Below are 21981 nucleotides of genomic sequence, written 5' to 3' on the forward strand. Positions count from 1 at the left end.
TAGTAAATAAATAATATGCATACAAGCTGACATACAGTGGCATAATTTGTGATTAAAAGGCATATCAGAAGCCCAGTATTGTTTGTTGTGTGTCAAGTTTAGTTGACTACCTACAGCACTAGATCGTAGCCCTCGCATCATAGATAGAGATGTCAACAAGTCGTAATCACCGTAATGTAAATGTAATAAATTTGTGGTGCTGTCAAAATGTAATTGGACATACATATGATGATATCAAAAGAAATGAATTCTTCAAATGCTTTTTTTATAATGAACAGTTACTACAGTATTACTACATGTATTAAACAGTGTTTATGTATTATTTATACACTTTAAATTTAATGTTAACTAGTTACAATAAGCATTGTCTCAGATAGAAAATTGGCAGTCTTAAATAACTCCCGCAAAATATATGGCAAACACATTTTATCACTCCAGGGTGACTTTCAGATCTCAAGGCCTGATTTAAACATACAAAAGACCTTGCAATTAAATGGCGGAAAAAGAAATTGGGAGAAGTTAATCCAAGAATTTACTTAAGCTTCAGTATGTATGGCAAATGGACAGTAACTAACGACAAATACATTCCGAAAATGGGCCCTCCCTCAATCAACCATGGCTTCTAAAAATAGATTATTTATATCTTGGGGTATTTCCTCGTGAATACAATGTTTTGAGAGGGATTTGAGGCAAATGTTTGATAGATTAATTAGTTTGAATATGTTTTTAGTCCAAAAATATCATCAAATCACTATATATTGAACACAACAGAAGTTCAGAAGATTGGAACAGATAGTAGAATGATTTCGATAACCATTACTTTATATCCGTTAACAGATATCCGAATAAAAGTTCCAATATTTATGTAATTGTTCTAACCTAATCGAAAATTGATATGGACCTTGTAAAATGAATTTCACTCTGGATGACTTGATAATCATGACTATCACTCACCACTATGACATGTATAAAGACAAGGGTATCCAGGCAAGAAAAGAGGGTGGAAATACAAGAATGAAGGGACTCCAGGCCTACCCCATACAGAAATTGAATTTGTAATTTGTCGGAAATGTAATGACATTACTAGGATAAAGGTTGGCATGGCACGGCTGATGACACACAGTGACTTAATAATGTATCAACGGGATGCACTAATGTTCATACTGATCAGTTAAACCAGCTCAATTTAATTAGGTTATGCCAGTCCATTGTAAAGAAGTATAGTAGACTTCATTATCACATATAGAACACAATATTACTGTTTTACGGACTGTGGCACCAAGTCTACCTAATGTCACTATTTCTAGCGCAGTTAACTTATCATTATGAGGAATACAAACAGCTATGTAGAAGGAATGGAACAGAGCTGGATCACCTGAAATTAAAATGTGATGTTGTGAGGAAGTATATCATATCTGTATTGGTTTAAGCAAAAAATAATATTTTAAAGCCAAGAAATTTCTTATTAGCTACTGCTATAACTGGTTTATGTGTGTACAAAGTTTCATAATAAAGATATCTAAAAACATTTATGAGATATGTTCCGAAATAAAGACTGTACCAAATATTATGTCAAATTTCTTTCTATGAAAACCCAAATATTTTTTAACCTGAGAAATGTCTAATTAGCAAAAAGATAGGATGCCAGGTAATGAAACATAGCAGCTAAATCGTCCCGAGTAGTCAACAGGGGTTGTCACATATTTATTCTTTTGTAGGTAATTGGAGCATTTACAAGTTACTAATATCAATTTTATGCAGCTCGGATAATAACTATTGTAGAAAGAGTGTTCACAAACATACCTGGATAAACAAGAAAATCTCCACCAAATTTAGTCCCTGATGTCAAGTAGTATTTTTTTTCCCACAAATCTTTGAATACAGCATATCTTAATTTATCAGAATCCGATTCAGGATACTGCCATTCTTTATGTATGGATGATATTCTAGATTTCCATGGACTTTCTGAAATAAATACACCTTATTTTTATAAAAGTGATTCATTTTGTGCAATTGACAGTTAATCAGAAAAATAGATGTTAGTGTATCCTCATATTCCTGAAGCGATGGTTATGGGCCGATTAACCATTGCTTATTTTATTAAGGGATTAAACCCAGGTGCCATCATGGATGCATCATCTCTGAAAATGACCAATCCTGTTCAACTGATATTTTGACATAAATAAACATACTCAATGGTGATAAAATATTAATTCAAATAGATCAACATTTATTACATATAAAAGCTGTGAATGTTATTGACTGTACCATGGGCTGAAGCAAAGACCGCTAGCAGTTGCTAGTTTGGCCTGAGATTCTTGAACTTTAAGGTATGTTATCTCCTTCTATCGATAAACGTCAACAATAACATTTTCCAATCAGAGGTTGTGATACAAACACATAAAGGAATAGATATGGCTACAGCTGTTGAATGCTTTTTTTAAACTGAAAAACACACTGAAAACGTGAAAAAAGCAGATATACTAACAGATGGACTAAGATGTGGAGTGGTTCATATCATAAGCATGCGGAAAAGCTGCGGTTGAACGAACCTTGAACTTTGCAACTGGATTATCAGAGGTAGACATTTTAGTTGGAAAGTGTGAGACTTGGTGTCCGCAATGATATTTTCTATCGAGGAATCTGAGAGGTCTATATCTGGGTCCTAGACCAATCAAAATTATTGACGAAAAAAATAAAGCATCATGTGAAGACCTTGATATGGTTCCTGAGTTAAAGTGAGATCAAGCCTTCTATTGAAGATGGAGTGAGTTTGGACAATATGGAGTTGCTTAGTAAAGGATTGACTGTACCTGTAAATAATTGTACAATGGCTTGCTCTAGTTTAATGGATGGAATCTTAATATCATCTACGTTAAAATCATCTTCCCTCTCCTCCATGCCATTATTCTCATCATCAACTCCATCTTGTTTTAATTTATGTCTCTTAGCTTTTTTACCCTCTACTATTTTATGACGATGCTGATTTATTTCTTTTCTTCTTTCATCAATAAAAAGTGGAATCTGAAATAGAAAGTGACATTATTTATTTCAATTTGAGACTAACTAATATACCAATATTTTTTCATGAATAAATTTGTGTTTTACATCCCAACTGTTTTTTGCAAAATAACCTATCAAAATTTAAAGAGAAATTACTTGTTGTGCTTCCAATTTGCAAAAATTAATTTTAGTTTTGAAGTTACCTTCCCCTTATTTCACATGGCAGCAATATGTGTTTACTATAAAAAGTTCCTATCGTTTTAATTAGGATATCATAAGATGACTAACCTGCTGTTGGTGGGATGTCTGTCGCATGTCTGTAAATTGTTTCATTCTATCTTCATCAACTTGTGAAGACAATTTCACAGATTCTAATAATTCACATAAACCTATCACCGCAGAAAAAAAAAAGAAAAAAAAAGATAATCTGATTAAAGTACAAATCTATATTTTGTTACCTTGTTTTTTTTTTTTTACTTTCAATGGCTTTGACTCCATTTAGGACAGGTTTCTAAGAGTTTCTAATCAGTACTTGAAGAGGGGAAGAACGATCTAAGTCACTTTTTTAAGGAACTAAACCAACTCGTTCTGTTCGCGTCAAGCATTCTCGTCCAAAAGTCTGTTTTGCCTTTTATGCGAAAAGACAAAAATGTGACTTAGATTGTTCTTCCCCTGGACTCTTCACTTATTTACTAACTGTATATAGATCTACTTGATTATTATTATAACTACCAACCTTTTTCAAGTAGTAATGTTACTTCATAAGGTGCTAACTGAAGAGGTAAACCTAGCTGTATATTTTGTCTAGGTGCTCGAGGTAAACACCCGACTAGATTACCCACTATTCTATAATCTTCTCGTAACTTCATTACATCTACAAAATAAGGAAAGAATCCTAATTCATTTATATCTTACTTAGGGGTGATGACTGTATGTGACTCTAGTCTAAATGAGAAATTCCATTTCAAACATTGGGAATTCTGTTATTTTTTTCCATTTCATAAGATCAAACTTTCCATTTTATTGAGTGAGTCTGTTCAAGTTTTTTAGCAGACGTCACATAAGTAATTAATTTATACATTTCGCAGCCTTACCATCAGTATTCCACACAAAAACCTTTCCATGTGTTACAAATAAAGACATTTTTACTGAAATTAGGGACGTCATTGGCATTTCTTCTTTTGCCATGTCTCGCCTATTTTTAATGATTTCTCCCCAAAATTATTCTTAGAAAGTATATTCCACGCTAGGGATTTTTGTTGATCCTGACATTAACAATCTGCGATTTTGACTTAGTGGTGACACCAAAGGATCGGAAATTTCTGATTCTAAAATGGTTTGTTTTGATTTTTCGAAGACATGGGAGCTGCCATTTTAAATTGATGCACCGTAACTTGTAAGTTTTTAATCTGATTTTCAAAAATCTGTTAAATAATATTTTTCAACCGTCATGCTATTTTTGAACAAATAAGACCCACAAAAATTTATCATTGATTAAATTCCTATCAAAACAAATGAGTAAATTTGTAAATGAATAAACTGATAACGTAGGACTTCAGGTTTGACCCGACCTTTCTGACCACGTGATATTTCCCGCGGTATTTATCACGTGGGTTAAATATTGCGGGAAAAGTCATTGTTTTGATGAAGAAGAGCAACATCTTTATAATCAAATAGGCCCTAGATCTGAGAGAAAACTTGGCAACATGATGAACAACGACGTTGATCAACGTTTGAAGGAAATCCAGAGAGAATATCTCGACTTTCTTGACGATGATGTATGTTTTGTTTATATTTTCAAAGTCTTAGTATTTATTTTATGTCACAAATAATATCAGTTCAATCTGACAATCATTAATTATCAAACTCGGGCATCTCGAGCAGAATGGTCATACATCATATTAGCTAAAATTATTAGTAGGTACAGCAGCGAATATCACTTAGCATTCAGATGCTCGAATAAAGGAGATTGGTCGAGTCAGAATTTTTCAGAATCGACGGCTTAATTCTTTTATTATAAGCCATGCCCATGGGCTTAATCAAAATTAATTATCTTGACTATATACTTAGTATACTATAAGCCGGGTACCGGTACATTCAAACAGTCATTGATATTAACCAGTTAGTTTAGTAAAATTTAAGTTAGCAGTAGATCTAGGTGACTTTAAATTGATTGATAATGATTGTGAAGCCAAATAATTTTTTAAAAAAAGACTTCACTTAGCACTAGGGCAGCTAGCAGGGGTAGACAGAAAATTCATTGGGCTGCATGGGCTCTGTAAAATATTGACAATGATTGAATGAATTTACTTGTGAACTTTGACAAAATATTAGGCCCTACCCTTCAAAAGAATCTGAGGGTTAACAGTGTCGAATTAAGATTTTGTGAGGCCTTGATGGGTTGTAAAAGGCACCTGTTATTAAATATACCTGTACATGTATGTATATGGTAATGACAAATCTGTCTTTCTTTATTTTTCTTCAGGAGGATCAGGGTGTATATCAACAGAAAGTTAGGGATATGATCTCAGAGAATCAGATTCGTCTAACAGTTAATATCAATGATCTTAGAAAGAAAAATCCTAAACGAGCCGCCAGGTAAAAATTATAAATGAGCAATTTTTAAAGAGGTGTTCATCACTGAAAAGTAATACCAATGAAACTTCCATATGCAAATTAACAACTCCTACATGATTTAGTGTGCTATCTACTCATAGTATTATAAACCCATGAGTTGAGCTAGTAATTAAAGTTTCTATCACATTATGGCGTTTCGATGGGCCTGGGGAGGAGGGGGGACTTAACATCATAAGGTCTGGCATGGTTTCAATGCCAGAATTGTCAATGCAACAAGTAGTGTTGCTTACCTAACCTTGTGAATATTCTCTAGGTCCTGCAGTTCCCCCCCCCCCCCCCCCACAGGTAAAGGACTGTGAAAAAAAATTTTTGAAAAAAAGTTACTGTGAAGTAGTGAAATAACTTAGTTTGTATTGAGTTGATAGTAACCCCAATGGCAATGACTTTTAACCGTTAATAATTAGTTTTTAAAATTTTGCCCCAGTTTTAAAGATTTCGATGATGCATGAATCGAAAGTTGGCTTACATTGTCCTGCATCATAATGTGAACATTGTCAAATTATTTAATCTTCAACTGGTGCATCTCTCTTTTTATACGCCCACATTGAAATGTGGTCGTCTATTGTCATCCGTCGGTCGGTCCAGCGTCCACAATTGCCTGTGGACTCTCTAGAGGCTAAAGTTAATATCCGATTGACTTTAAATTTATATACAGTGTTTAAGGCCATGAAACGAAGAAGCCTATTGATTTTCAGCGATTTCCGATAATTACTGCCAGAGTTATGGCCCTTGATCACTTCAAAAAATCTTATGGACGCTCTAAAGGCCAAAGATAATATCCGATTGACTTTAAATTTATACACAGTGTTTAAGGTCATGAAGCGAAGCAGCCTATTGATTTTCAGCGATTTCCGATAATTACTGCCAGAGTTATGGCTCTTGATCACTTCAAAAAATCTTGTGGACGCTCTACAGGCCAAAGTTAATATTTGATTGACTTCAAATTTATACACAGTGTTTAAGGTCATGAGACGAAGAAGCCTATTGATTTTCAGCGATTTCCGATAATTACTGCCAGAGTTATGGCCCTTGATCACTTCAAAAAATCTTGTGGACGCTCTACAGGTCAAAGTTAATATCCGATTGACTTTAAATTTATACACAGTGTTTAAGGTCATGCGACGATGACGCCTATTGATTTTCAACGATTTCAGATAATTACTGCCAGAGTTATGGCCCTTGATCACTTTGAAAAATCTTGTGGATGCTCTAGAGGCTAAAGTTAATATCCGATTGACTTCGGGTAATACGGGTAATAATCGTTAAACACGAAAATATCCGAAGATAATGACCGGAATTATCAGCTAAAGAGATCGTTTATAATTTATAACGATTACCGAAGCTATTGACCTAAATTAACATCCAATGAACATACGGTACGTCACCAATTTTAAATAAATTAACTTTTGTCAACATACGGAATTTTTTTAAAGGGAGGTCACTCTGTTTTAGTTATGTTTTCGAGTGACATTCGTGTCTTGTTAAATAACGTAAATTAAAAGTTACGTAAAAACAAAGTTTTTTTTAAATTTTAAGTGGACTTAATTGTTACAGGTCTTTCATTTTATTTCATATGGAAAGGTGTACGTTGTTTTTATTTGAAATTTAATTTGCAATTGAACCAAATCGAAATTTTAACGTTGTAGATCGTGGATCGAACCGAGGCGGCTAGTGTCGGTTATCGGTGCACCGAACTGAATCGTTGCAGCTCTAGAGGCCAAAGTCAATATCCGGTTGACTTTAAATTTATACACAGTGTTTAAGGTCATGAGACAAAGAAGTCTATTCATTTTCAGTGATTTTCGATAATTACTGTCACAGTTATGGCCCTTGATCACTTTGAAAAATCGTGTGATGCTCTAGAGCCTAAAGTTATCATCCGATTGACTTCAGATTGATATACAAAGTTTAAGAGCTTGAGACAAACAAGTATATTGATTTTCAATGAATTTTTATGACTTGAACAGCTGAATCCATGATATTAAAAACCAAACAAATTCTAATGGTTTTCTGATAATTACTTCATGAGTGTATTATAAATGTTTCATTACCGAAAGAAGTAAAAATATGCGACAACACTTGTTGACTGCCCGGACGATTTAGCTGCTGTGGGCGTATGTTTCGTTGCCTGGCAACCTATCTTTAATGAAAAATATTATCTACTATTTATGTTTTTCAGTTTATTAAATGAATGTTTTGAAGAGTTGATTGCATTCAATCGAGCTCTTAAGGAACTTGTGGCGTCGGCTGATCCTCTACATGCAAAACAACATGAAGAATTCTTTGTGGGCTTTGAAGGAAGGTAAAACAAATTTATTCAAAACTTGATTTGGCAATCATTTTGTAAGGAAGGTAACAACTGTGACATTGCCAGGCTAGTTGGTGAGCATACATGTATGCTCCGACTCCTGTATGAAGGTGGTCGCTGTCATATTGTCATCCTGTTTCTCATTTATAGTGAAGAGTCACATATTCCCATTTTCAGAACATCGCTATATTCAACTATCTGAGGATAGGTTAACTGAAATTTCAGAACATAAAAAGAACTTTAAAAAAAATAATTAATGATTAAGTGAACTATGTCTTTGGCCAAGAGAAGCTGTACACCTTTTATACAAAACTTGTTATGGAACAAATGACATTGAAATATTATTGCGCAACATTTAATGTTTTTATATATTTCAGTTTTGGTGCTAAACATGTCAATCCTAGAACATTAACATCCCGTTTCCTTGGTAACATGGTTTGTCTAGAAGGAATAGTAACAAAATGTAAGTGTCTATATTTTATTATGTATCTCTTATTAAAAATGTTATTATGTCTGTCTCAGGGGGGTGGGTTAGATGGCAGAATGGTTAGCATGTTTGCGCTGTACCACAAGGTCTGTCAATGATTCAACTGGCGTGGTTTCGATTCCACTGTTGTATGTGACAAGGAGTAGGGTTACCTGTCCAACCTCATGGGTTTTCTCCTGGTCCTCCAAATTCCTCCCACTGCTAAAGACTCCTACGCACAAGCGAATTATTAAAATAAAATTGAACCATATGTTAGTCCCAAAATGACCTGGATTGTGTCGAGTGGACATTAATATCTATTTCTCTCCCCCTCTCTATCTCTCCCTCTCTTTGTTATCCAATATATAAAATCTAAATTGAAGATCCCAGAAAAGAAATATATAGACCGAACATACAGTACTGGTACTGCACAAGTACTGTTGTGTTTTTTACCAGGATTTGCAACTGTTAAATTCGGCCGTTAATGTTCTGAGTAAGACGTTGGCTCGCTAACCCGGAGGTCCTGTGTTCGATATTGGTGGTGGCCGAGAATGTTTATCTGGATTTTCCGGGGTGATTACCCCTTATCAGTGTTGTAGGACGGAGGGCCTGGCAAGGAATTATGTATAACTGTTCAGATAGGACAAAAACACATGTCCCATTTACATATTGGCGTGCACGTAAAAGAATCCTTTGGAGTTGGAATATGATGTACATGTAGAGTAAGGGCAAAATTTGTTCATTAGCCAAGTCAGAGCAGAACAGTAGGAGGTTGAACCCTGTTTCATTTACATTACACACAGAAAATACTGTGTTGAGTGCACAAAGTTCTTTTCCTTTACTGATTTTTTTAATGTAAATTGTACCGTACCTGTTTTTAAGGCTCATTGATCCGACCTAAAATAGTCAGGAGTGTGCATTATTGTCCAGCCACAAAGAAGACAATAGAAAGAAAGTACACTGACATGACATCACTAGAAGCTCATCCATCAAGTGCTGTCTACCCAACTAAAGATGAAGATGGTAATTTATTAGAAACAGAATTTGGATTATCAGTTTACAAAGACCATCAAACATTCAGTATACAGGTAAGACTGGACGATTGGAAGATATTTTCTGGACTATTTAAACTGTTTAGTATTAGTCAGTTAAAGGGGGGTTGCGATGGCCTAGTGGTCTAAAGTGTCACTTGTGGTTTCAATCCCTGGTGTGAGCGTATGTGGCATGGAGAAAGGGGCGCCTTCTCAGCCTCATGGGTTTACTCGGGTTTCCTCCCTCAGAAAGACCCCTGCGCGTTGGCTAAGATAATGAAAATAACACAAATTGCCTGCGATATCATCTTCGGTGGAAGCGGATGTTAAACACTAAGGACAACAACAACAGTTAGTTAAACAAATGCAATGAAATCAATTCTACTATGCTAGTGACATCAGCTGAGAGATCTCACTTGGTGCTATTTGTGTTCAATTTCTAGTAACCACATCCGAGAAATTTTCCTATTCATTTGTTTCTAATTTACGGACTAACAACTAGGTTTCCTTCCTCTTAGTCTATTAACATTCAACTGATTATTTTGTAATCGTTACTAACATTCCTTGCGATTAAAATATGCCAATGGAAAAGATAAAGAATTTGTTGTTAAATGATGACAAAAAATTCCATTAGAGAAATCAGTACCATTGTACCATCATTTCAAATACATTGTCAGAGAATTTGCCTGATTTGAACAGATATTTGAAGATAAAGGGGGTTGGGAGTATATGTAAAAACATCATCATAATATTAATGCAACTGTTTTATATTTTTTTAATAGGAAATGCCAGAAAAGGCGCCACCCGGTCAGTTACCTAGATCTATTGATATAATAGCTGATAATGATCTAGTTGATAACTGTAAGGTATGTACATTCATTAATATTTCTCCTTGCCCCCTTGCCCCCAAAAATATATTCTGGTCAGACATGCGAGAGGGATGTATGACTCAATGATTTATCTTAGACATCGCATTTTCAAGGTTCATCAGAATTTACACACACAATTACTAATTTTCATAGTACATATCAAAACTTTACTGTACACTAAATTAAATACAGGTTTATTTAGAACACTAGTATTAATTAAATGATGTCACAGTGAAAACACAGATTTTGCAGTCTAATGTGAATGCTGTTGCTTCAGTCTCCCATCTAGAAATTATATATCATTTATAGCTATAAGACTTAATTTGAAGAAAGGTACCTCATAAATGTCAAATGAAAGAATTAAGGAATTGTCAAACCCTGAGGAAAAAATTTATTTGTAAGATAATTTTGAAAGATGTACCAGGCAAATTTTTACTGTACAACATGAATTTTTTAGTGTAGAAACTTGTGATAAATACCATTTAAAAAATGTCTTTTTTCATTAATGTTTCTATTCCAGCCAGGAGATCGTGTTCAAGTTATAGGAACTTTCCGATGTTTACCAGGAAAGAAAAATGGCTACACATCTGGTACATTTAGGTAGGTTTTTATGTTAGATTCATAATTAAACTGTAAGTTTCTGTCCATTTTTTACCAATTGGCTAATCAGTAGCTTTGTTGTTTTGATTTGCTTGATAACGATAAGAGAATACTTGTCGAAACGTCGTGCTATACTTATAAACCAGTGATTGTATTTCCATATAAACTGTGTTGTGTTTTTTTTGATTTTTATAGCCAAGAATATCCAGTCATCAACAAAAAAATGTTTTTTTACTGACAAAATACTAATTTCTATTTGATATGGGAGCCACAGTGGCTTAGTTGGTGAGACGCTATCTCGCTAGCCTGGAGGTTGCGTGTTCAATCCCTGCATATGCCGAGAAAGTTCATTGGGATTTTCCAATGTGTTTTAACTCCTTGTTCAGATGGAATGAAAAACCGAGGTCCTGTGTATACATTGGGGTGCACGTAAAAGACCCTTGGTAGTGGGAATTCAATATAAGAGTAGACCATAGTGCCGCTGTCTGGGTAAAATTTGCCTCATAGCACACTGTTATGGGGTATGTCTGTCTTCATTAGCCCAGTTTGGGAGCAGAACAATAGGACGTCAAACCACATTTTATTTCAATTCTATTTAATATGGTTGACATGAAATAATTTTTGTTTTGTTTTGTTTTACAGAACTATTTTAATAGCCAACAATATCCAGTTATTGAGTAAAGAAGTCGCACCGCTATTTTCTGCCGATGATGTGGCAAAGATTAAAAAATTTGGTCGACAGAAAAATGTGGTAAGTATTAGCTGTTCCTTTCATAGACCATGTAGAGGTCAGAAATAACCTATTAATCTGGTTGGCTGAAAAAAAATGATGGTCCAAAAATAAATGCCAATCATATAAAGCCAATAGAATTTCAGTTGAATGAAGTCTTTGTCATTCAATCCTTTTAATCACAGAGGCATATCTTGGCTAATTTTCAAAGTTTGTGTCCTTGGATTCAGTAAATTTCCACTATTAAATTTGACATTTTGTTTTTTTATTTAACAGGATGTATTTGAAGCTTTAGCTAAATCTCTTGCACCATCAATACATGGACATGAATATATTAAAAAAGCTGTGTTATGTATGTTACTTGGTGGTACAGAGAAAATACTAGAAAATGGTACAAGATTAAGAGGGTATGTGTACTTTTTTGACAGACCAAGGAATTATTTCAAATTTTAATTGACCGAGTTAAAATCTTAACAAAATTTTTACTTTTCAAATTGAAAAGCTGAATACTTACAAATAGTTTTTTGTAAATAATGCTTTGTTTTTGAATTGACTTCCTTAAATTAAGGTTATATTGTAAATTCAAGTTCAGTTTCTTCACTATCTATGAAGTTGAACTCCCAGCAGTGTAAAAGCACAAATTATTTAATGCAATTAAAAAAATGAAAATTTGTATGCAGTCCATCAACTGCCTTAGTTAGACCTCACACTGTTATGGGGATGAAAGGAGTTTAAAGTCTCGTTAACATAATAATTTGGTAATTTTGAGACTGACATGGTTATTTTATGACTACTGTCATGTGCGGAATATAAGTGAGAATTTTGCCCCAACAGCAGTGTTTTACCCTATTCTTAGATTGCTGTGAAAAAGTTCATTTATATGCACCAAATGTGTACATTTATAAACCTTGTTTGTGTCTTAATTTAAAACACTGGGCAACATCTTAATTGTCGGTTCAACAGATGACACCCCTGATAAATGAGAACCAGGATTGAGAAATCCCCAGTCTATTTTCAACCCACACTGGTATATGAGATCTAGCCCATGGTTTACAATACTCCTTACCTCCCAAAATAAATGTATTGTTTATTTTTCAGTGATATTAATGTTCTGCTTATTGGTGATCCGTCTGTTGCTAAATCACAAATGTTACGGTAAGATTATAAATAAAATACAATGTCTTGTCCTTTGTTCTGGCCATTAGGAGAAAGCAGGAGACCAGTAAAATAGATTTCTCGATCTGTCTGTCACAGTTTTTAGGACACAATACCTCTGCTGCTCATTGAGATAGAATAATTGTATAGATTTTTTGTACTGTATGTTTTAGGTACGTGTTGAATTGTGCACCAAGGGCTATACCTACTACAGGCCGAGGGTCATCAGGTGTTGGTTTAACGGCTGCTGTTACTACAGACAGTGAAACGGGTAGGTTTGATATAATATCTCATAATTGTGGAATTAAAATGTACATATTAATAATTGAAAAAAATAGATCATCAGGTATTGGATTATTGAAACTATTAGCCTTTTCTTGTTGTAAAAACCTAATATATTACAGAGATAACAATTTAAATTAAAAATGGTTATTGTTTAATTTGATTCAAGAACACCTGGCAACACTTTTGCTTGGAGTCCTCACAGAGAATTAAAATTTTTAGTAACATTTTGAAATATTTTCCACTTGCAGGTGATCGTAGATTAGAAGCAGGTGCTATGGTGTTAGCCGATCGCGGTATTGTCTGTATTGATGAGTTTGATAAAATGTCTGACATGGATCGTACAGCTATACATGAGGTGATGGAACAAGGGCGGGTAACTATTGCTAAAGCGGGTATCCATGCTAAATTAAATGCCAGGTGTAGCGTATTGGCTGCAGCTAATCCTGTATATGGCAGAGTAAGTATTGTCTTTTCGCAGAATCCGGGTAAAACAGTCGTACATTTCATTTCAAGTGATCATTCAGTGTCAATTAAAAGTAAATTCTTCTGTATTTTAAAATAAAAAGATAAAATATATTGATGTGAAAGAATTTGTAGAAATCTGAAAATGCATCAAAACAGTACAAAATTTGCGAATTTCAATTAATTTGAATGAATAGTGGCTTTAAATGTTCAAATAGTAATATTAGCATTTGGTGTGATCTCTAGTGATTATTGTGCTTTCAGTATGACCAGTATAAAACACCAATGGAGAATATCGGACTACAAGATTCACTACTTTCTCGTTTTGATCTACTGTTTATTGTATTGGATAAAATGGATCCAGATTTTGACAGACGTATCTCGGATCATGTTCTTCGAATGCATAGATACAGATCGGCACAGGAACAAGATGGAGATGGTAAGGTTTTAATCTTATCTATTTCTGTTAGCATTTGCCGTAATATTTGTTGATATTACGATTGGCTATATTGACTCCACTGATATAAAAAAATCAGGTATGTCAAATGTACATATGTCAAACAAATATTGAATTTGACATTCATGCTTGGAGCAAGAAAATCGTGGGAAATCATCAGATAACAGTGTAACTTAGAGTGCCGTAACTTTTGTTAGAATTAATAGATTGAACGTTTGGACCAAATTATTTTTAATAAAAGTAATATTTGTTGTGTATGGTCTTAAGAACTATATTTACCCTTAGAGTCGGGTATGCTGGGTCTTGTATTTAATCTTTGGGTCGGGCGGGGGGGGGGGGTATTCTGGGGCTTTAAACTCAATATTTACACTTTTACCATTTTATATTGGCCTGTTTGGGCTTCAAAGATTAGAAATTTCGTGGGTTTATGAAACATGTAATATTTTATTTATTACAGCTCTTCAGATGGGAAATTCTGTCAGTTTATTAGCCACACAAGATCCAGATAAAGAAAGAAATGAAGAACAGGAGACGCCCATGTATGAAAAATATGATGCTTTATTACATGGTGCTACCAGATCTAAAAAGTAAGAAAATAAGAATTATTATTTACCTGTACTGAAATTACACAATATTCAACTATTTTCAAGACAAATCAAACAGATTATTTTCCTATTATTTGACCTCTAAAACATTGAAATTTTGAGCAAAATCATTGATGTATCATGAAGCACAACCAATGTATATGGTATATGGTTAGTCTTTAAAAAGTTGCCTACCTGAACTTTATTTTGTATTTATTGACAAATGGATTTTGTTTTGTTTTTTTAGGGACAGAATATTAAGTATGGAATTTATGCGAAAATACATTCATGTAGCCAAGGCCTTGAAGCCTAGTTTAACAAGAGAAGCAGCAGAATTGATAGCGGATGAATACGCCAAGCTACGTAACCAGGATAATCTAGCTCAAGATCACATTGCTAGGGTAAGTAAACCCATCTATTTTGTTCTCATCAAGATACACATACTTATCTTAGATAGAGCCGACAGTTCTTTCTATAATAGTTAAAAAAAATAGATAATGGAAAGGGAATATGCTGAAAATTACATCACTCTGTCTAGATAACGCCAATACAATTATAACCTAGCCTCGATTATCCATTTTTACGATCAACCACAAAACATATTTAAATCAACTTATGATGTAGCAGCCATCCGATGGCATCAAGAGTTGATTATGGTCTTGGTAAGTGCATTAAAGATCCATTATGTAATAGTAAGTGCAGGGGGACTGCACTACACGCAAAACAAAAATCTACAAGATAAACCTGCGAACAAGACAAAAAATAGACATTGGAACAAATATCAAACTAAGTGAATGGATCCAGGGGCCAGCCGTAAGCATCCACTGCGCTGTACAGTCCAGGGCCTGTCATGGTACAGGCTTAACTAAAAATGAAAAAAAAAAACGATTTACAAAAAAGACGTAAGAGAAATAATGCGACCAATCTTGACAGTGGTCGTCTCTTCAATGGCGATAGTCTGCCAGTGGATGTCAAGAGTTAGATCGTCAAACAATATTAACAATAAGGGCGATAATCTGGATAGTATCTCCGAAAACGCTAAAATAATAAGTGTGGTGAGCAAACAGGAACAAAGCCCAACAGCGAGAACATTCTACAGTACGAAGGGTTAAGATTCTACTCTAATAGTAAGTGCAAGAGGACCGCACTACATGCAAAACAAAAATCTACAAGATAAACCTGCGGACAAGACAGAAAATAGACATTGCGCCAAATAAACAAATATCAAATCAAGTGAGGGGATAAAGAGCTGACCGTTCTTGCTATAATAGTTTAAAAATAGATAATGAAAATATTGAAAATTCCATTCAAATTACTTAATTCTGAACCAAGTTATCACTGTTTGTAGTTTTGGCCAGATATGTGCATAGTGGTAACCAGGGCACCGGTATGTTCGAGACTTAGCCTTGCTTTCCCAATTTTAAATGGCGAACCGTTCTAATCTAGTGAAAATCGCGAGTATCCAATGCCATCGAGAGTTGATTATGGTCTTGTTTTGTTAATAAATGTCTAGGCAGATTTAGCTCTTGCATAATACATGTTTTAGCCTTGAACTGTTCGATATTATTTGAAAAATGTAAATGAAACTAATGGCTTTAACCAAAGGCTCAAGTCATTCTGGTGTTAATATTTATTAATTAAAGATACATTATGGGAGATTTTTATAGAGAGTTGGCCATTCTTGCTATAACAGTTCAAAAGTAGATGATGAAAGAAGAATATATTGAAAATTTCAGTCAAATTACTTTATTCTGAACATAGTTATCATCATTGTAATATTTGACTAGAAATGGTAGTGAAATGTGCCTTCACCTTGGCTGATCGTTCGATTGACCGGCTTTAACTCCACCTACATATCTCGATTATCAAGTAAAGTTTTCAATGGCATGCGGAAACGCTCTACAGTGGCCACGCTAAGTACACTCTATCATTTAGCCTCGATCTAACCGACGTATTCTCATCAGGGTGCGCCATATTTGAATTAATTAATAAGTGAAATCCTATTTAAATCCGAGCTGTAGCCGAGCCATCCGTGGGTCTACAGAGTTGATTTTGGGCTTGTTGTTTAAATAAAGATCTAATTTATAATTTCTATAACATCTGAAGCCTAAATTAAGACTTGCAATAATCAGATTTTGCTCTTGCATAATGTATGTAATAGTTATTAGCACACTTTCCTCGGTGTATCGGTGAATATCAGGACAGTTTTGGTCGAGGGGCCCAGCCGTGGCGGCTCCCGACCAAAACTGTCCTGATATTCACCGATACACCGAGGAAAGGTGCTAATAAGTTACTTACATCACATTTCTATCGAGTATTGTGAAGCAAAATGTGAAAAATAGTATTTATTATCGAGTCATTTCAACCGAAAAGTGACAAATACTTTCTGCTCTTTCATTTATCCCTTTCTGAGCCTCACGTGTTACATTTCATGGTAGAATGATTTCGCAGTGGAGAGATGACCTGAGTAGTATTTACACGTGCGTCTTGCTATGGTACTCTGAGCGTAAAACAATCACGTGTTTGTTTAGACCACATCGTCAAAACAACTTGTCTATGGCGTAGAGGGCTGCGATATTATTAAATGTAGTGTAAAGGAAATGTGAAACGTGGGTCATTCCTGTTAAAAGTATGCATCGGCGGATGGTTCTTCCGTTGAAATTTATTTGTAATAAAGTTTATGACTTTCTAGGCGTTTTTTTTTTTTTCACCCTGCTTATTTTCAATGCCTGTGAAGTGTCCAGCAAGAGAACTGCGCTTCTATCATCACAATTAATTAAAATAATTATTCAATATTCTAATTTATATATTTTGCATATTAATATAAATCAAACCAAATTATGAAATAGATGCCAATTGATATGTATAATAATTGATTTTTGTAATATGTTAATTTAATGTCATTGTATATGTTTTTGAACTGCCTTGTAGTTCCCCCCGGTTTGTTTTGTTACTATGATTTTGACTAGTTGTTTCATGTACATTATCCTTGTGCATTGTAGAGAGCCATGTTATCAATTGCGATCTGGGTCGGACTAAACGTCGTCGGCTATTTATCGCTTGATAGGTATCTAAAACAGTATAAAAGTATCGTGTATCAGAAATGAACAGTACTCTTTCTGTATATTTCTGATACACGGATACTTTTAAGCATGTATTGAAAATAAACAGGACAGTTTTATCAAAGGTTGCCAGTGGCAACGAGTAGAAGTGGGATGTAAGTTTAATAAGATATTCATGTGTATACTTGTGTTTATTTTAGACCCAACCAGTAACAGCTCGTTGTTTGGAAACTATGATCCGTCTATCGACTGCCCATGCTAAAGCCAGATTATCAAAAACAGCTGATTTACAAGATGCCCAAGCTGCTGTTGAACTCATTCAGTTTGCTTACTTTAAAAAGGTGAGAGAAGTTCCTATTTCTAGGATTGAGAAACCAATTTCAAAGTGTTATTGTACCTTGTGAGTAAATAAAAAAGACTGATAGAAAAAAGAAATGACTGCTTTATGTAAACATTCATTGAGTTTAATCAGACGAAAAATAAATGGTATTCATAAGTTAGTCATAGTTAACAACCATAGGGGTTCCCTACCATAAATATCTCCAAATATTTCAAAATTATACCACAGTATTATAGATAACAAGCCTTAACTTAGGTTCTCACATCAATAAAAGAAATAGACTGAAAAGTTGACAAACAACCATTAGATCCGGGCAGTTTTTAGTGCAAAATAGGCACCGTGCCCTTGGTTTGAAATTTGTCCCGCTTAACCTGTCTCGGGACCGTTCTCTGGCTAATTGACAGGCCACGATAATCAGGACGATTTTCTACGAAACATTGAGAGAAAGCTAGATAAATCTAATTTAGTAACTCTGAAGTTAGCGAACTCAACAATTGTTTTGCGAACCTTGTAAAAGCAAAAGGAAAATACTACAGTACTTTTTTCTTGCCTGAGAAGCAGCTTTGGTGATATTAATTTTACTAAACCAAAGGATGCTGTTCCAAACAGTGTAGTTAATAATAAAGCAAACATAATTTTCTAAAGCTGCTGTAACAGTCAAAAAGCTAAATATTACTTTTATTCAGAATCGTTAACAATAGATTTATTACAGCCTTTTCCAACTTCACATATCTTGATTATCCAGGTATTAGAAAAATCACGTAGACGTAAACAACCAGACGATAGTGAAGAAGAAAGTCAAGACGAAGTCGAACAGGCACCAACACCTAAACGTAAAAAGTTAGTTTGATTTTCATGTTTATTTCTATCAACGTTTCATTCAAGATACATTAGATTAAAGATCTAGATTTACCCGTTGCAGGTCTTTCTTTAGGCCTTAAATGTTATATAATTTATTAATTAGACATTTATTTACATGACGACCATAATCAACTCTCGATGCCATTGGATGCCCGAGATTTCAACTAGATTTAATGATTTAATTTAAAAAATGGAGAAGTGAGGCTACATCTCGAAAATACCAGTGGTTACGATAATAAACAATGCACAGATCTTGTCAAAACTGCAAACATTGATAACTTGGGTCAGAATAAAGTATGGTAATTTGAATGAAATTTTCAATATAATCATTTTACATTATCTATTTTTGAGCTATTCTATCAATAATGGTCAGCTCTTCATCTAAATCTTGCATAATGTATCCTTTTATTTCCACTCGGATGAATGATGCTGTATAAGTAATTTATTAAACTGCATTTACAAGTAAGAGAAAGGAGGGGGTGGACTCGGATCATAAGGTTCGTCATAGAGTCAAGTGTCATTGTTGTCATCACAGGATTAGGGTAGCCTGGCTAAGCTCGTAGGTTTTCTATGGTCTACACCCACTGCTCAATACCCCAGTATGTAAGCAAAATGTTGATAATATACCATTTTAGTTCTTGAAATAAATTTGTATTGAATGGATGTTAAACCCTATTTCTTTCTGTTATAGGAAGAGTCGAGCAAGCAAACAACGTCCACCTTTAAAAGAAGGAGAAGAAGGCTATGATCCATATGACTTTGAATCAGCAGAAAGTACTGCTAGCGAAGATGGTAAGATTGAAAATTAATATTCAGGAGTAGGATTTAATGATAGATGCTTGTTACTGTAGATATGTGCCCCTTTAGACACGCCTTAGTAAGTTTGGGGGATGTGCTCTGTTCCACCTGCAGGGCAGTCGAGGTAAGAGTTGCCTTGTTTGGATGGGATGTAAAACTAAGAGTGGAGTGTACATTAAAGAAACTTGTACAGTTGGGAATGGAAAAAGTCAGTGGAAACACCATTGATCAGGAAAACACAACAATGCACATGTCAATGAATTATATGAAATTTATTTTCAGAGACACCAGAATCTTTAGAAGAATCTCGTAAGAAAAGACGAAAGTCCAAGGGTGATGATGATACTGCCATGGAAACAGATGAGACCGCTACCTCTAAGGGTGATAAACCAAAAATATCCGATGATAGGTAAATTATGGCTTAGATCATGCAATAAATTATTTTGTTAATTTAAATGGTATGGTAAAGGTTTTCAACCACATTGATCACTATTGAGTGATTTGATTTTTAAGGGGAGTGATTGAGCTTTTTGACCACAGTAATTTGAAAGGACATTTTGAGCCCTTCAATTGGTGTAAACAGATTTAGTTTTCATTTTCTGTAATTTCCTGGATTGAACTTATTGAGTTCTTCATACATGCAGACACTGTAAGCGAGCTTTTGGTTAGGTTTAAAAAATAAAATTGGATAATGAATATTAATGTTTTGAAAGTCTATGAAATGTTATTTATTTGCAAAAATTATATATTTCAGGTTGAAGGCTTTCCGTTCGTCATTATTTAATGTATTTAAAGCTGCACATGCCCAGTCATTAGAATTAGATAAAGTACGTATAGAGGTCAACAAAGATCGTCTCGGTGATGAGTTCAAGGATGAAGAAATAAAAGCAGCTGTGGATACTATGATGGATGCCAATCAGATTATGTTGTCTGATAACGTATTGTTTTTGATATAGAATAGCCAACATCCAATTGTGGAAAATAATTTTCAAGATTTCTGAGCATTGAACAAGAAGACAACAAATTTTATGGATTTTCTTAGGGTTTGAGATGCTGTTGAGAACTGCCCAACAAAACAAAGACAGAACTAATTTGTACAAGAAAACTGTACAACTAAATATTCCCACTTTATTACAAGGAGAAATTGATTTATGTTCAATTGTACATAAGGAAATAGAGACTTTTTACATTTACATTTCTTAAAATAGTAATTTCAAAGTGCTAAAGTTATGTTTAATGAAGTATGAATATATTGTTAATGTGTGTCCGGCTCGTGGAACAGTTGTTGCAGTTTATCTTGAGTTCAATGACAGGAATCGTTGTGCATTATTGGAGAATTTAACTTAAGTCAGGAAATTAGCCACATATTTCCAAAAACAATGCCTTTAAACAGATAGCTATGCAAAGCGTGGAAATACGCCCACAACAGCTATGTCTCAAAAGCAGCTTATCTGAATAGACAATTAAATTTTGACCAAATTGGATGAGGGTTCTGTATACAAATAGCATGGAAATATGCCCCACACTGAAGCTGTCTCGACAGCAGTTTATCTGAAAGGACCAAATTTGATGAGTTTTCTGTATATAAAGATAGTGTCGCAAAGCATGGAAATAAACTCACAAACCTGCTAAAGTTGTATTTCTGAATAGCAGCTTGGAACACCGCCTTTGATTAATTGAATGGCTGATGTTATAGGCCGGGTCAGATCTTCATGTTGCGGAGGCCATCAACAGTACATGTATAAAAAGCGAAATTAAATGTAGATCTGTATTTTAATCAGATTGAATAGGAAATAACAAAAAAAAGATAAAATGGGGTTGTATCAGTATTTAGAACAATTATACATGTAACTAATGTCCTCTATCTTTTTTATACCCCCAAATTTCCTGTCATGTCAATAAAAGCTATATTTCATAGCTGCTGTGTTAGGGTATATCCATAATTTGTGCGGCTGTTTTCATCTGAATTTGATGAAAATCTTGCAAATTGGTGTACATACAGACATACTGTAGATGGAATGAAACTTTTAGTTTTATTATAAATTATGTTACGTAAAGATTTACGTATATCAGAACAATAATAGAACCTGTCCATTGTAGATTTTGTTACCTTAATGCATGTTGATATCAGAATAATAGAAACTGTCTATTGTTTTCTTGCACTATACCTGACCTGAATGATGTATAAAGTCTAGACATTTATATTCATATGTAAATAAATCAGTAAACTGTACCATAATTTATATTTTACTTATTGATGGTGGGTGGAGGTCAGTGGCTATCCAGGTGGTAAAAGTCCAGGCCACCTGCAATTAGATATATAAAAATTAATT

At 34.3% G+C, this 21981-nt stretch overlaps 2 protein-coding genes across 2 annotated transcripts; one reads left to right on the forward strand and one right to left on the reverse strand.

The window, feature by feature from the left end:
• Positions 1-244: 244 nt before the first annotated feature.
• On the reverse strand, positions 245-4381 carry LOC126808689 (tRNA-splicing endonuclease subunit Sen34). The gene is made up of 6 exons (XM_050533607.2): positions 4098-4381; positions 3740-3877; positions 3292-3392; positions 2814-3024; positions 1804-1965; positions 245-1375 (listed from the first exon to the last, which is right to left on the reverse strand). The coding sequence occupies exons 1-6, from the start codon at positions 4189-4191 to the stop codon at positions 1191-1193; spliced, it is 891 nt and encodes a 296-aa protein (XP_050389564.2). The 5' UTR covers positions 4192-4381; the 3' UTR covers positions 245-1190.
• Positions 4382-4601: 220 nt separating this feature from the next.
• LOC126820397 (zygotic DNA replication licensing factor mcm3) lies at positions 4602-21881 on the forward strand. The gene is made up of 20 exons (XM_050548318.2): positions 4602-4781; positions 5489-5601; positions 7820-7942; positions 8326-8411; positions 9297-9502; positions 10228-10311; positions 10835-10914; positions 11557-11665; positions 11921-12051; positions 12743-12799; positions 12973-13070; positions 13333-13541; positions 13811-13985; positions 14461-14590; positions 14835-14988; positions 17850-17990; positions 18735-18829; positions 19542-19642; positions 19931-20057; positions 20403-21881. The coding sequence occupies exons 1-20, from the start codon at positions 4710-4712 to the stop codon at positions 20602-20604; spliced, it is 2493 nt and encodes an 830-aa protein (XP_050404275.1). The 5' UTR covers positions 4602-4709; the 3' UTR covers positions 20605-21881.
• Positions 21882-21981: the final 100 nt, after the last annotated feature.

This window comes from Patella vulgata, chromosome 1, assembly GCF_932274485.2.
Source record: "Patella vulgata chromosome 1, xgPatVulg1.2, whole genome shotgun sequence".
Taxonomy (NCBI): domain Eukaryota; kingdom Metazoa; phylum Mollusca; class Gastropoda; family Patellidae; genus Patella; species Patella vulgata.

Excerpts from the sequence above, each read along its gene's own strand:
- LOC126808689 (XM_050533607.2), bottom strand. The coding sequence starts at position 4,191 with ATGGCAAAAGAAGAAATGCCAATGACGTCCCTAATTTCAGTAAAAATG. Across the intron at positions 3,393-3,739 it reads AACATTACTACTTGAAAAAG|GTTTATGTGAATTATTAGAA; the intron begins GTTGGTAGTTAT and ends CTGCGGTGATAG. Across the intron at positions 1,376-1,803 it reads AGATTTTCTTGTTTATCCAG|GTGATCCAGCTCTGTTCCAT; the intron begins GTATGTTTGTGA and ends TTTTAATTTCAG.
- LOC126820397 (XM_050548318.2), top strand. The coding sequence starts at position 4,710 with ATGATGAACAACGACGTTGATCAACGTTTGAAGGAAATCCAGAGAGAA. Across the intron at positions 13,071-13,332 it reads TACTACAGACAGTGAAACGG|GTGATCGTAGATTAGAAGCA; the intron begins GTAGGTTTGATA and ends TTCCACTTGCAG. Across the intron at positions 19,643-19,930 it reads AAGTACTGCTAGCGAAGATG|AGACACCAGAATCTTTAGAA; the intron begins GTAAGATTGAAA and ends ATTTATTTTCAG.